Raw genomic sequence first — 17,064 nt, 5'->3', positions numbered from 1 at the left:
CCATAGTATACACCTACTGTACACTGTGGGATTACCATCGCCCATAGTATACATACTGTACACTGTGGGATTACCATCGCCCATAGTATACACCTACTGTACACTGTGGGATTACCATCGCCCATAGTATACATACTGTACACTGTGGGATTATCATTGCCCATAGTATACATCTACTGTACAGTGTGGGATTATCATTGCCCATAGTATACATCTACTGTACAGTGTGGGATTACCATCGCCCATAGTATACATCTACTGTACACTGTGGAATTACCATCGCCCATAGTATACATCTACTGTACACTGTGGGATCATCATTGCCCATAGTATACACCTACTGTACACTGTGGTATTACCATCGCCCATAGTATACATCTACTGTACACTGTGGGATCATCATCACCCATAGTATACACCTACTGTACACTGTGGGATCATCATCGCCCATAGTATACATACTGTACACTGTGGGATTACCATCGCCCATAGTATACATACTGTACACTGTGGGATTACCATCGCCCATAGTATACACCTACTGTACAATGTGGTATTACCATCGCCCATAGTATACATCTACTGTACAATGTGGTATTACCATCGCCCATAGTATACATCTACTGTACACTGTGGGATCATCATCGCCCATAGTATACACCTACTGTACACTGTGGGATCACCATCGCCCATAGTATACACCTACTGTACACTGTGGGATTACCATCGCCCATAGTATACATACTGTACACTGTGGGATTACCATCGCCCATAGTATACACCTACTGTACACTGTGGGATTACCATCGCCCATAGTATACATACTGTACACTGTGGGATTATCATTGCCCATAGTATACATCTACTGTACAGTGTGGGATTATCATTGCCCATAGTATACATCTACTGTACAGTGTGGGATTACCATCGCCCATAGTATACATCTACTGTACACTGTGGAATTACCATCGCCCATAGTATACATCTACTGTACACTGTGGGATCATCATTGCCCATAGTATACACCTACTGTACACTGTGGTATTACCATCGCCCATAGTATACATCTACTGTACACTGTGGGATCATCATCGCCCATAGTATACACCTACTGTACATTGTGGGATCATCATCGCCCATAGTATACATACTGTACACTGTGGGATTACCATCGCCCATAGTATACATACTGTACACTGTGGGATTACCATCGCCCATAGTATACACCTACTGTACACTGTGGGATTACCATCGCCCATAGTATACACCTACTGTACACTGTGGGATCATCATCGCCCATAGTATACACCTACTGTACACTGTGGGATCACCATTGCCCATAGTATACATCTACTGTACACTGTGGGATCATCATTGCCCATAGTATACATCTACTGTACACTGTGGGATTACCATCGCCCATATTATACACCTACTTTACACTGTGGGATCATCATTGCCCATAGTATACACCTACTGTACACTGTGGGATTATCATTGCCCATAGTATACACCTACTGTACACTGTGGGATCATCATCACCCATAGTATACACCTACTGTACACTGTGGGATTACCATCACCCATAGTATACACCTACTGTACACTGTGGGATTATCATTGGCCATAGTATACACATACTGTACACTGTGGGATCACCATCGCCCATATTATACACCTACTGTACACTGTGGGATCACCATTGCCCATATTATACACCTACTGTACACTGTGGGATCACCATTGCCCATAGTATACATCTACTGTACACTGTGGGATCATCATTGCCCATAGTATACACCTACTGTACACTGTGGGATCATCATTGCCCATAGTATACACCTACTGTACACTGTGGGATTACCATCGCCCATAGTATACATCTACTGTACACTGTGGGATCATCATTGCCCATAGTATACACCTACTGTACACTGTGGGATTATCATTGCCCATAGTATACACCTACTGTACACTGTGGGATTACCATAACCCATAGTATACATCTACTGTACACTGTGGGATCATCATTGCCCATAGTATACACCTACTGTACACTGTGGGATTATCATTGCCCATAGTATACACCTACTGTACACTGGGATTACCATCGCCCATATTATACACCTACTGTACACTGTGGGATCATCATTGCCCATAGTATACATCTACTGTACACTGTGGGATCATCATTGCCCATAGTATACATCTACTGTACACTGTGGGATTACCATCGCCCATATTATACACCTACTGTACACTGTGGGATTACCATCGCCCATAGTATACATCTACTGTACACTGTGGGATCATCATTGCCCATAGTATACACCTACTGTACACTGTGGGATTATCATTGCCCATAGTATACACCTACTGTACACTGTGGGATTATCATTGCCCATAGTATACACCTACTGTACACTGTGGGATTATCATTGCCCATAGTATACACATACTGTACACTGTGGGATTACCATCGCCCATATTATACACCTACTGTACACTGTGGGATTATCATTGCCCATAGTATACACATACTGTACACTGTGGGATTACCATCGCCCATATTATACACCTACTGTACACTGTGGGATTATCATTGCCCATAGTATACACATACTGTACACTGTGGGATTACCATCGCCCATATTATACATCTACTGTACAGTGTGGGATTATCATTGCCCATAGTATACACATACTGTACACTGTGGGATTACCATCGCCCATATTATACACCTTACCAATGTTAATGCTGTTTAGAGGTTTTGGGGATTTGCCAACTATTATAGACTCTTCATTCACTCTTTTTCTTTGTTGGTTGCTCCTTTGGTAGCCTTGACTTAAAAGGGTGCGGGTCCTTCTTAATGCTTGCTCATTGAGAGGGAAGCTTGCAGACTAAAGTGAAGCTTGAATACTTAAGTGACTTATTCTGATCGGTGCGGATATATCCGCGTGCGTTCGGGCCGCCGATGTTTTGTGTCTGCGCATGTGCAGAGGCGTCTCTGCGCATGTGCGAGCGGGGCGTACGGCCAAATCCCGCATGATATGTGAACACTCCGAACAGGGGGTGGAGAGGGGCGTGAAGGGCTATTTGGGCTCATTACCATATGCATACGCCCCGCGTTTCATGGGAGTTCCCATGAAAACGCTGGGCGTACGTATGGTAATGCGGCCGTGACGCACGTGTAGGGGGCGGACATATGACATCGCCGGATGTCAGCTGCCCGCCCAGATCCCTGCTTTTGCACGGAAAAATGTCCGTGTGGTCTGAGGTTGCGGGAGCTGGTGGATCACTCGGTCCTGCATTCGATGGTCTGCGACCATCGAATGATGGGGGAGGTTCCCTGAGATGGAGGAGGCGTATTCCGTGAAAAACACACGTGCGGTCCGTTCGGACAGCTTCTTACCGCATACGGACGGAGTTGGCGATCCGTATGGAAGGCGGGGTTTCGCACGCACGGTCCTGGCAGCATAATCGGCTCCAGCCGCACCGATCAGAATAAGGGCCATTGTTATCTACCACATTCTCGCAATCTACTACAGACGCTGTCTGTCTTCCCAAATCCCTGCTCTCTGTCTGCTCTCACTAATCTACCCTCTCACCTCTGGTCCTCATGGCTGTTAATCTCTCAACTTCACTTTCTCCTACCGCTCGTCCCCCCTCCCATCCCATACCTAACCACTCGCCCCCGCACCCCCACCCCATACCTAACCACTCGCCCCCGCACCCCCACCACCCTCCTCGCTTCTGCAATCCCAAAAACCTTATCCACATAAATAAACAACCCACCCCCTCTTTCCTGTGCCCTGTGGAATGCCAGATCCATCTGCAACAAACTCCCTGCCATCCACGACCTATTCATCTCTAGCGCATTCCACCTCCTTGCTATCACCGAGACCTGGCTCTCCACCTCTGATTCTGTCTCTCCAGCTGCTCTCTCCCACAGTGGCCTCTCTTTCTCTCACACCCCCAGGCCTGACGGTTGCCAAGGTGGCGGCGTGGGTTTTCTCCTCTCAGCCTCCTGCACCTACAGTGTCATTCACCCTGAACCCTCACTCTTTTTCTCCTCCTTCGAGTCTCACTCCATCCGTCTTTACTACCCCTAACACCTCCGTGTTGCTGCAATCTACCGCCCCCCTGGCCCTAACTCCCAATTTCTTGACAACTTCGCCACCTGGCTTCCACACTTCCTCTCCTCTGACCTGCCATCTGTCATTCTTGGTGACTTTAACATCCCCTTGGATAACCCCGCTGATCCTGGCACCTCCAAACTCCTCTCTCTCTGCTCCTCTCTTGGCCTATCTCAGTGGACTACCTCTCCCACCCACATCCAGGGACACTCCCTCGATCTCGTCTTCTCTCGCTCTTGTTCCCTTACTGACTACACTATCTCGGCTTTTCCTCTTTCTGACCATCACCTCATCTCCTTCTCCCTCACTGCTTCCCCCTCTCCCACCCCCCTCCCAAGCGCATTGTCTCACGGCATAACGTCAACACACTTGATCTTGCTGCCTTCTCAAACACGCTGTGTCCTCTTCTCACCCCAATCGCAGTCATGTCCTGCCCGAACCTCGCCGCCTCCCTCTATAATGACACGCTATCTTCGGCATTGGACTCTGCCTGCCCTCCCTCCTCTATCCCCCTTCGATGCTCCAACCCCCAACCGTGGCACTCGCCTATCACCCGATTCCTTAATAAGTGCTCTCGCACTGCTGACCGCTTCTGGAAGAAATCACGCTCACGGATTATCTCCATTTCAAATTCATTCTTTCCTCCTTCAGCTCTGCCCTTGCTCTGGCCAAGCAATCCTACTTTAAGTCCCTCATCCTTTCCCAATCATCCAACCCGCAGGCTCTTCGTCACCTTCAACTCCTTGCTCTCCCCCCTCCTCCAGCTCTTCCGTCCTCCATCGTAGCCGCTGATTTTGCTATCTACTTTTCAACCAAAATCTCCTCTCTCAGGACTGCCATCCTTGCTGCCATGACCTCACCCTTTCCCATCCTACATCTCCACTCCCCTCCTTCCCACCCCTGTCCTCATTTTACCCCACCACCACTGCTGCTGAAGTCCACTCTATCCTTCATTTCGCTTCTCCCTCCACCTGCCAGCTTGATCCTATCCCCTCCAATATTATCCGTCGTCTCAGTCCGTCAGTCTGCTCTCACCTGGCTCACCTCTTTAATCTTTCCCTATCCTCTGGGATCTTCCCTTCCTCCTTCAAACACGCTCTTGTCTCCCCAATTCTCAAAAAAAAAAATCTGGACCCCAACTCTCCATCCAACTACAGGCCCATCTCCCTCCTCCCTTTTGCCTCCAAGCTCCTAGAACATGGGTCTTCAAACTGTGGCCCTCCAGATGTTGTGAAACTACAAATCCCAGCATGCCTTGCCACAGTTTTGCTATAAGGGAGTTTTAAAACTGTGGCAAGGCATGCTGGGATTTGTAGTTTCACAACATCTGGAGGGCCACAGTTTGAAGACCCATGTCCTCTAGAACGTCTGACCTATAATCGTCTCCTAAGCCACCTTACTGCTAACTCCATTCTAGACCCCCTCCAATCTGGGTTCCGCCCTTTACATTCCACTGAAACTGCCCTGACCAAAGTCACCAACAAGTCAATCTACTATCGGCTAAATCCAAAGGCCTCTTCTCTATCCTCATCCAGCTTGATCGGTCGGCTGCCTTTGACACTGTTGACCACCCTCTCCTGCTCAACACCCTCCGCTCCTTTGGCATCACTGGCACGGTCTTCTCCTGGTTCACCTCATACCTCTCCGATCGTTCCTTCTCCATCTCCACTCCAAGCTCCTCCTCTTCTACTACCCCGCAGCCAGTCGGTGTTCCCCAAGGGTCAGTCCTTGGCCCTCTCCTCTTCTCCCTCTACACCACCTCTCTGGGCACCCTCATCAGCTCCTATGGTTTTCATTTCCACCTTTATGCTGATGATACCCTAATCTATCTCTCCTCCCCTGACCTATCCCCATTACTCCTGCCCAAGGTCTCCGAATGCCTCACGGCCATCTCAGCCGGGATGACCCAACGCTTCCTGAAACTAAACATGGCTAAAACTGAACTTCTAATCTTCCATCCCCCGAACATCCCCTCTTCTCCCACGATCTCCATCAGCATTGGTGAAACCGAGATCACCTCCACCGACCAAACGCGCTGCCTCTGTGTCATCATTGACTCCTCCCTCTCTTTCACCCCCCACATTCGTGCTCTCTCACAGTCTTGCCGCTTTCACCTACGCAACATCTCACGCATCAGACCATTCCTCTCCACTGACGCAACCAAAATTCTCATTCACTCTCTTGTCATCTCCCGCCTTGACTACTGCAACATCCTTCTCTCTGGGCTACCTCTCACCCGCCTCGCACCTCTCCAAACCATTCTTAACGCTGCTGCTAGGCTCATCTTCCTCTCCCACCGCTCTAACTCCGCCTCCCCCCTCTGTCTATCTCTTCACTGGCTCCCCATTCCTTTCCGAGTTCTCTTTAAACTCCTCACCACCACCTACAAGGCTCTCTCCTCCTCCACCGCTCCTTACCTCTCTTCACTGATCTCTATCCACACTCCCTCCCGTCCTCTTCGCTCCATCGCTGACGGCCGACTGACCTCTCACCTAATCACCTCCTCCCACTCCCGTGTCCAAGACTTCTCTCGCTCTGCCCCCCTGCACTGGAACAACCTCCCGCCACCCATCAGGCTTTCTGATTCCCTTACCTCCTTCAAGCGCTCCTTCAAAACCCACTTTTTTCAAATAGCCTATCCCTCCTCCTAACCTCTTTTGATCCTCCTATCCTGCCTCCATTCCCCTCCGTTCCTACTTATCCTGTTGTTTTTCGTTCGTCCGCCCACCTATTTTTAGTATGTTAACTCTTATGAGTAGGGTCCTCCTGCCTCACGTACTCACCCTACCTCATTACCTCACCTGTGCTCCTGTCCTGTTCTTCCCTTCCTCTACTTCATCTTCAGTCTCCTTGACAATTTTGACAGCTACTTCTGAACTGATGCTGATTTTATTTCTACCAGCTATACCCCTATTTATACTGTATTTTTCAACACACCCTGTACGTTACCTTGTCATTTGTTTTTTGTTTGCTATGTACGGCGCTGCGGACACTTTGCATTGCCTTATAAATAAACGTACTACTACTACTACAATGATACAGTAATACAGTAAATGCTGAGTCTCCCCATCCCTGTGAGACAATGATATAGTAATACAGTAAATGCTGAGTCTCCCCTTCCCCGTGAGACAATGATATACAGTAGTAATACAGTAAATGCTGAGTCTCCCCATCCCTGTGAGACAATGATATACTAATACAGTAAATGCTGAGTCTCCCCATCACTGTGAGACAATGATACAGTAATACAGTAAATGCTTTGTCTCCCCATCCCTGTGAGACAATGATATAGTAATACAGTAAATGCTGAGTCTCCCCATCCCTGTGTGACAATGAGATAGTAATACAGTAAATGCTGATTCTCCCCATCCCTGTGTGACAATGATATAGTAATACAGTAAATGCTGTGTCTCCTCATCCCTGTGAGACAATGATATAGTAATACAGTAAATGCTGAGTCTCCCCATCCCTGTGTGATAATGATATAGTAATACAGTAAATGCTGAGTCTCCCCGTCCCTGTGTGATAATGATACAGTAATACAGTACATGCTGAGTCTCCCCATCCCCGTGAGACAATGATACAGTAATACAGTAAATGCTGAGTCTCCCCGTCCCTGTGTGATGATACAGTAATACAGTAAATGCTGAGTCTTCCCATCCCTGTGTGATAATGATACAGTAATACAGTACATGCTGAGTCTCCCCATCCCCGTGAGACAATGATACAGTAATACAGTAAATGCTGAGTCTCCCCATTCCCGTGAGACAATGATATACAGTAGTAATACAGTAATTGCTGAGTCTCCCCATCCCTGTGTGATGATACAGTAATACAGTAAATGCTGAGTCTCCCCATCACTGTGAGACAATGATACAGTAATACAGTAAATGCTGAGTCTCCCCATCCCTGTGAGACAATGATATACAGTAGTAATACAGTAAATGCTGAGTCTCCCCATCCCTGTGAGACAATGATATACAGTAGTAATACAGTAAATGCTGTGTCTCCTCATCCCTGTGAGACAATAATACAGTAATACAGTAAATGCTGAGTCTCCCCATCCCTGTGAGACAATGATATACAGTAGTAATACAGTAAATGCTGAGTCTCCTCATCCCTGTGAGACAATGATACAGTAATACAGTAAATGCTGAGTCTCCCCATCCCTGTGAGACAATGATATACCAATACAGTAAATGCTGAGTCTCCCCATCCCTGTGTGACAATGATATAGTAATACAGTAAGTGCTGAGTCTCCCCATCCCTGTGAGAAAATGATATAGTAATACAGTAAATGCTGAGTCTCCCCATCCCTGTGTGATAATGATATAGTAATACAGTAAATGCTGTGTCTCCCCGTCCCTGTGTGATAATACAGTAATACAGTAAATGCTGAGTCTCCCCATCACTGTGAGACAATGATACAGTAATACAGTAAATGCTGAGTCTCCCCATCCCCGTGAGACAATGATATACAGTAGTAATACAGTAAATGCTGAGTCTCCCCATCCCTGTGAGACAATGATATACCAATACAGTAAATGCTGAGTCTCCCCATCCCTGTGAGACAATGATATAGTAATACAGTAAATGCTGAGTCTCCCCATCCCTGTGAGACAATGATATAGTAATACAGTAAATGCTGAGTCTCCCCATTCCCGTGAGACAATGATATACAGTAGTAATACAGTAAATGCTTCGTTTCCCCATCCCTGTGAGACAATGATATAGTAATACAGTAAATGCTGAGTCTCCCCATCCCTGTGAGACAATGAGATAGTAATACAGTAAATGCTGAGTCTCCCCATCCCTCTGCAAGAATGTAATAATATAGCTTTCTGCCTCCATCAGGCTCTGCACATGTTTGAGGATACCACGCTGACATTTTCGGATGAGGAGTGGATGGGTCTGGCTGCTTGGCAGAGGGAACTATACAGGACGGTCATGAAGGACACTGCGGAATTGTTCTCCTCACTTGGTAAGATTTTTACAGATTTTATTTATTTACAGGTTGAGTATCCCCTATCCGTGCATCCCCTATCCGAATTATTCCAAAAACCGTGGTTTTTGGAATCATTCGAATTTTTTTTTTTTAACCCCCCCCTAACCCTCTTTTCATACTTACCAAGTCCCAGGGCGTCCACAGCAGGCCTCCGGCATCTTCTCCAGGGTCTCCAGCGGTCCCAGGAATGCATTGCGCGCGCAATGCATTCCTGGGACCGCTGGAGACCAGGAGAAGATGCCGGAGGCCTGCTGTGGACGCCCGGGGACTGCGCGGACACCGAGGGACCACCGGACACCTTCAGGGGACAGGTAAGTATGGCTACACAAATTTATTCCAAAAACCGGAAAATTCCCCTATCCGGAATGCTCGTGGTCCCGAGCATTTCGGATAGGGGATACTCAACCTGTATTTGGATTACAGGAAATTTCTCAGTTTACAGACACAGACACTCTGGGGCTCCACGCGGGGAGTCTTGAAAAAGACCCCATTGACGTTCCCTCCTGCTTTTTATACACCATCCGCACTGATAAATTCTGAAGCATGTAGAAGTAAAACAATCGGGCGCGAAGATTAGGGGTGTTGCTCCACTATTTCGTATGTATAATAAAAGAGGTTTAGTCTAGAGATTGGTGATAAGGCTGCTCCCAAAAGCCATTCTGGAGATTGCTAATAAACACTGTGCAGTTAAATATTTTTACAAAAACCATCAATCTTACACAATGGTACATCTACATATAAATGGAGAGCGCCATACATCTAAATAAGAATAATGATTTGTATATATTTAATGATCTAAAAAAAATCTATATGATATTAACAATAAAACATGTCAGCTCCTCATATAAAGAATTTCATGAGGTATGAGTCAATTTCTAAGCTAGACCCAAACACCGGATTAATAGCTTGTCTGAGGATTTCATTGGAACAGTAAAGCCGTGGCGTGGAGTATATTAGTGAGGATCGGTTTCCACTTTATGTCCAAGGTACATTTAATCCACAATGAACTTTGAAAGAAATATAAAGTTCGCCGGCCGCCGATGTTTGATAAAGCAGGGAGCGAGCCACAATCACCATTGATCAAACGACAGGCACTTCATATACGGCTTCCCAGAGTAGGCAACCTTTAAGGTTGGAATTGGGGCTCACTTTACCCTATCTGCTACCCACCCGGATTGTCTGTTACCTCCAAATGTTGTCACGGACGGCAAACTCCTTTCCACTCTCCAGCTGAAACACGGCTGACAAGTCGGCTACCTGCCTACTCTGGGAAGTGCCTGTCGTGAGTGTGGCTCGCTCCCTGCTTTATCGGCCAAACTACTGGCTCATTTCCAGACACTGTCATTCGATCCCTTGTACACACGGGGAGAGGAGCGTTCTGAGCGATCTTAAAGAACAGATAATTGCTCAGTTATATATAGTGGTACATTTATGGAAGAATGAGCGCAATTTTTGGTTGGAGGGCTAGTAGGGGGAATTTTTTTCCAAATATTTTTTATTGAACCTCACATATCAGAATAATAGAACAGCACATCCAATCCTGGATGACGGCATTACAGTATCAATATTGAGGGTCAAACAACTTTTAACATTTTTTTTTTTAAAACAATTCACTATATTTCTATTGGACAGAGCACTTCCCAATTACACATAAGACAATATTACTATGAATATTTTGTCGAGAGCGGTCGACGGATATAACTGGGTTGAGCTCTCCAACTATTAAATTGGACATAACACTGAAGTAATATAGTGATCCACAAAACTCACTACTTATAACATTACTGAAAGAAAGAACTAAATATAAACACAAGTCTAGAAGTATTTAAACTTAAACAGTCTGGTCTTACCCTAACCTGGCGGGTGACCAGTATTACATCAAAGTGCCTGCCCAGCGGCCGTCCCGGACCACCGACCCATCCATGGAGAGATCCAGCAAGTTCGCAAGTGGCGAGGAGAAGAAGGGTCAAAGATATGAAATAGATGGAAGATTGAGGTAATAGAGGGGTAGATTCGGATTATATATCGGCTGATGTCTATAGGTAATAGGTGGGGTATTCTGCAGGAGTTGGAGGGAGTACCAAGATGTGGTTTGGAAGCATACAGATTTTGGTTATACCTGCGCACTGAAAAAATTGGGGGTGATGAGCTGCAAGAACACTTTGGGATCTGACTGTATCCCAAGGGTTAAATTCTATAGTATGGGGGGTAGTGCTGCGCTCAATCTTTGGTTAAAATGTATGTAATTCCGATGACTCTGAATTGTAGTTCAAATGGATCTGACACAATGTTTAATGTAACAAAATTTTTTTACTTAAAATAATGTCAGGTATTGAAAGATGGCGTATTGTGGCTCCACTAGGAAGCTAGTTTGCACGCCTGCACACCTGTTATTGTACAAATTTTTCGGAAAAGACACCCCAATTTTCATATATGTGTAAGAGGGGGTGCTGTTCCCAGCAGTCAGGTTTACAATATTTTAAACAAGAAGAGGAAAAAGAAACTGCTTTTAGGGGGAACGCACTGAAAAGATAGAATCATAAAACATAGCTTTTAATTCTTTAACGTTAATAGTCCCACAATATATTTGTTTGGGAATGCAGCGAAAAGATAGAGGTTAAAATCAGAACATACAAAACATATACACACTATGTGCTCAAAGATAGGAAAATATGTGTTTTAAAATTACACTTGAGTCCTATCTGATAATGACTTGTTGGATTTTAGCCAGTGATGTAGTGCTGTGCACACGAGAGTTTGTACCCTTATTGAATGGGTCTTAGCTGCTTTTATTATGAGAATTTCTTATGCTCTCCCTCCTATCAACCAGCCCTTAATAACTCATTTTTACACCAAGATTGAGGTCACAAAAAATGTATAGGTTACCGACAAACTGTGTTCTGTCTTGCACCTTTATTGGTGGACAGGAACCTGGTGCCACCTACTGGTGGTTAACCATAACAGTTCCTAGTATAGTACCTAAATGTGATCTTCTCAATATTTTATCTTTAGGTGCCACCTAGTGGTGGTTTAACAAAAATGAATGAGATTGGGGGTCACAAGAGGAGAGTGCAAAAATAAATTTTATTGTTATATCTCTTTTGTAGCAGCAAAACCAATTTCAAGGGTCTTATATGAACAATATGGTGTTCCACATGGTCTGGGTTTACTCAGTGTGTTATTGGGAGCGCCCAGGTAGGTAGAATGAGTTATATAAGGTGGGATTTAAATTGTCCCTTATTGATCAGAATAATAGCCCAAACACACCTGTAGGGTGGTTTGTACCTTGCTTCACCTCTGGTGTTGTCTATTGACACCTGGGTGAGCTGGTGGCGCCCCAATACACTAATTGCACAATATTAACATTTTAAGGATAACAAGCATATCAGATGGTAGGTGTTTAGCCAACGCAAGCGTTTCGCTGACTTTCAGCTTTTTCAAGGTATTGAAAGATACAGGCATGCAGTACTGTGGTCTTAATACTTCAAAGGATGCACTAGTTGTCAACCACTGTGCACAAACTGCAGTAATTATCTCCCAGTCTGTACGCCTGAAAAAAGTCTCAATGTCCCAATTGCAAATTTCAAAACAATCTGCATGAACTGCAGTACAATAGATCTCAGTTTATATCTAAACTTTGTTTGCGGCGTCCCGTCAAACAGTAGTCTAGATTTGCAAGATGTCACAAGTCTTCGGGTACCCCTTTTAAACCGTGTTGATTTTTCAACGGGTTTTCGGAGGGGGGGGGGGACCGGTGCAGCTTAGGGTGCCGGTGTCTGACCCGCTGCTGTGCGGGACAGCGGCAGTGATGCACGGGTGCTGTGGCACTAAGTACCTCACACGCCGCTCTCTCGCCAGCTACGGTGACTAAGGGCAGCGGGGTACGGTGTTTGGGGCAGCTGTGCACCGCCGTCGACACCGCCTCGCTTAACCGCCCGGGGGGACCTCCTGCCTCACAGTTCTCTCCGTCTCCTACTCACCCTCTCCACGCTTGCGGTCTTCTCTGCACGATGGGCAGCCGGATCAGATGTTCAGCTCGCTGTTCTTACGTGCGGCGGGGGATGATGACACTCTGTTGCTTGTTCTTGCTGGCGTGTATGGATCTCCCTCCAACGCGTTTCAGCTAATTGCCTTCTTCAAGGAGGTGTGTGTTGCTTGAGTTCCCGTCTGTTTAAATGCCCCGGGTTGTTTCTCTCACGGGTTGCTGATTGGTTGATAGGAGTGTCTATCATTCTTCTTGATTGGCATTCTGTTCTCTTACTAGCGTGATTGCATGATGGCGAGGAGAAGAAGGGTCAAAGATATGAAATAGATGGAAGATTGAGGTAATAGAGGGGTAGATTCGGATTATATATCGGCTGATGTCTATAGTTTAACTTAAGGTAATAGGTGGGGTATTCTGCAGGAGTTGGAGGGAGTACCAAGATGTGGTTTGGAAGCAACCTTGGATGGCCTGTTTGGTGTGAGAGGGGAGGGTATTAATGAATTTGTTCCAACAGGCAAATGATTTTGGGGTTAAGAGTTCTTTATGGAGTGATGTTTCAAGCCAGTCCATTGTAAATAAGAAAAGGAGTTGTGATGTTGCCATGTCTAGTGTAGGAGGCGAGGGTTGTATCCATTGTTGTAGAAGCACCTTTTTCCCTACTGCCGAGAGCAGCACAATTAGTTTTTTGTCATTTTTGGATATGGTAGATTGGTCAGCTATATGTCCAAATAGGGCCCAAGAATCCGTGCATCTGAACGATACTTTGAGTGTGGATGTAGCATAGTTATGTAACTGGTGCCAGAAGGTTTGTGTGTATGGGCATTGCCATAAACAATGATATATGTCGGCCTCTGGGGCATGACATTTGAAGCAGTCCGAACTTTCAGCTGTGCCCATCAGGTAGCAGCGTTTGGGGGAAAGATAAGCTCTGTGAAAATTTTTATAAAGCATTTCCTGATATGAGCTGGCTGGGATTAGTTTAAGGTTAGTTTGGAATGTGTCTAGTATGGTTTCTGCATCGAGAGAGGTGGATTGTGAGGCCCACTTGGTGAGTGCTGGTAGGTTTGTGTCAGGGTCTAGTTCCGGGCGGATACGGCCATACATAGTGGAGACGGAGTGCGTTTGGGTACGAATAGTAGGGGGAATTTTAATAAAGTGAAGAGACATCTGCCTCGGGTTGGAATGTGGGTAAGAGCAAATAGTTTTGACAGAGAAGAGGAAAGTGTAGGGAGTAGCTGTAGGTATAGATGGTGACATTAGAAAAGGTGTATATATATATATATAGTATAGTATAGAACAGACAGCGGCACTCATAGGATTTTTCAAAACTGTATTCAACAAAACGTGACCATAAACCAACGTTTCGGGGACTAGCCCCTTTGTCAAGGTGTAGGTAGAACGTTCTACCTACACCTTGACAAAGGGGCTAGTCCCCGAAACGTTGGTTTATGGTCACGTTTTGTTGAATACAGTTTTGAAAAATCCTATGAGTGCCGCTGTCTGTTCTATACTCTACCATACCTCTGATCCAGAAGGTACCAAGGTGACTGAACCAGTGAGTTGGAGTGCCGGGCCGCATCTGCACACATATATATATATATATATATATATCTCCAAACTTTCAAGCGTTCCCTGAAAACTCACCTCTTCAGGCAAGCCTATCATATTTAAGTTCTACATGCATAACCCTCCGAGGCACTTATGTATTATATAGCTTCACTTCTGGACTTGTAACTGCTATTACTGGTGCCTGTCCTTGTGTTTCCCCCCTATATCCCTATTTAATAAAATGTATAATGGTGAAAATAAAGTTAAATTAAATAAAAAATTAAAATAAAATAAAAAAATGAGAATAAAAATAAAATAAGAATAAGAATGAAAAATAAATTAAATTGTGGTAACAGAAGAATATACCATGAGTTTACAATGTTTACACTTCTTGTGGAGTATTTTTTTGAAAGGTCCAGGGCCTGGCTCTTACCCTATCTCTAGTGGAGGACAGTGCAGGGTGCTGGTGGCAGTTGAAATGAAGCCGCGTTCTCTTCTTTCAGTCCGTTCGGCTCCAGTGTGGGGAGGAAGCCGAGGACTGTAGGAGGTGCTGGCGGCAGATGCGGGATAAGCCAAGTCTTCTCCTTTTGGTGCGCCCGGCAATCACCCGGTGGTGACATCACTCCTTGGACGCTGCTCGTGCTTGGAATTCGGGCGGGCAGGGAAGAGACAGGGGGTCCACAGGGTAGGCAAATCAACGCGTTTTGTGCTAACGCACTTTTTCAAGATATTTTTAGCTGCTTGTTTGTTCCTTTATATATGGTAAAAACTTTACTATAGAAAACTGAAGTTGTCACTCTTTTAGGTGGGAAACACATGTAAAGAGGTGCCATCTTTGGCTTAAAGGCTCTATCTTTAGAGTTGGTATTGACCAAATGTATAGCTCAGGTATTAATATGAAAAAAAAATATATAGAAATTATTAAAAAATAGCAATAAATGTAAAATTGAAAATAAGTAAAAGTAAGGACTATAAAAATAAATATAAATACAAAGAAATTTAAAAAAGTGAATGAATGTGGACCTGAAAATTATTAATAATAAATAAAAAAACAAACCACAAACAAACAAAAGATGAGATGATATAAAAGATTCTAGAAATATAAGCAAGATATGTTCTGAGAGGCGTATCTTCAGTTGTCTTTTTGTTTGACCAATGTATTGTTGGCTGCAAGGGCATTGGAGTAGGTACACTACTCCCTCAGATTCTCACGAGAAAAAGTCTTTTATTTGATTTTTGTTTGTTTTTTACGAATGATGAGTACGTTTTTATTGGTTTGGTTGATGTAGTGCCTTGTTTAGCTTTGGTTTTATGAAACTTGAGACTAGTTCTTGTATCAAGTTTCTTGCTTTTTTGTAAATAACACAAGGTCTATCAGTCAGTAGAGGTTTGAGATCTTTGAGACTTCAAACAACACCTCAACAATTACACATTAAATTTGAACTTCACCACCACCAAAGAAAAGGCTATTTTTCTAGACCTAGAAATCACCATTGAAGGAACAAACATTGCCACAAAAACCTACACAAAACCAGTAGATGTAAACAACATACTTCCAACCCACAGTAACCAATATAAGAACTGGATAAACAATATCCATATGAGACAATACAGAAGATTAAAGAGAAAATGCACAGAAAAGACAACCTTCATCAAGCAAAGACAAGAGATGACAAGAAAGTTCCTACAAAAATGATATAAAGAAAATGATATATGATATAATAAAAATGATATAAAGAAAATCACTTACAAAGCCAATTAAATGTAGTCACCAATACACAACGTTGAGACATTATAAAATACAAGACAAACAAGATGCAAAACCGTAAACAAAAAATCACGTTTATCACATAGTTTAACAGCAGTCATCAGACATTTGAAAAAATACTAGAAAAAACTGGCACATTATAAACCTTGACGAAGATCTCAAACCTCTACTGACTGATAGACTTCCTGCAGATCCAGCAGATTCCGTTACAGTATCTTATATAGCAGCAGATTCCGTTACAGTGTCTTATATAGCGCAGCAGATTCCATTGCACTTTACAATTGTAAACAGAGATAAAACAAACTGGGTAACAACAGACAGACTTGGGGTAGGAGGGCCCTGCTGCAAGCTTATCTATAGGGACATAGGAGGGAAACACAAGGACAGGCACCAGTAATAGCATAGCAGTCCCACCAAGTTACAAGCCCAGAAGGGAAGCTATATAATACATAAGTGCCTCAGAGGGTTATGTGTGTGGTATATAAATATGATAGGCTTGCCTGAAGAGGTGAGTTTTCAGAGAACACTTGAAAGTTTGGAGGCTAGTGGAGAGTCTTATTGTGCGTGGAAGGGCATTCCATAGGATGGGAGCAGCCCGATGAAAGTCCTGTAATAGTGAAT

The 17,064-nt window shown here is 44.5% G+C and overlaps 1 protein-coding gene across 2 annotated transcripts in view; it reads left to right on the top strand.

Annotated features, from left to right (window-relative positions):
• The window catches only part of LOC146079849 (uncharacterized), a 90,334-nt gene that overhangs the window by 48,714 nt on the left and 24,556 nt on the right, over window positions 1-17,064 (top strand). For both annotated transcript variants that reach the window (XM_083186502.1, XM_083186501.1), the window contains exon 2: window positions 8,992-9,118. In XM_083186502.1, coding sequence (XP_083042628.1) covers window positions 9,001-9,118 — 118 coding nt within the window. In that variant the 5' untranslated portion in view covers window positions 8,992-9,000. The remainder of the gene's footprint in view (window positions 1-8,991; window positions 9,119-17,064) is intronic.

Source organism: Crinia signifera, chromosome 5 (genome assembly GCF_055691185.1).
Source record: "Crinia signifera chromosome 5, ASM5569118v1, whole genome shotgun sequence".
In the NCBI taxonomy this organism is placed as follows: domain Eukaryota; kingdom Metazoa; phylum Chordata; class Amphibia; order Anura; family Myobatrachidae; genus Crinia; species Crinia signifera.
Note: the sequence above shows the minus strand (reverse complement) of the source record. Positions and strands in the feature narration are given on the sequence as shown.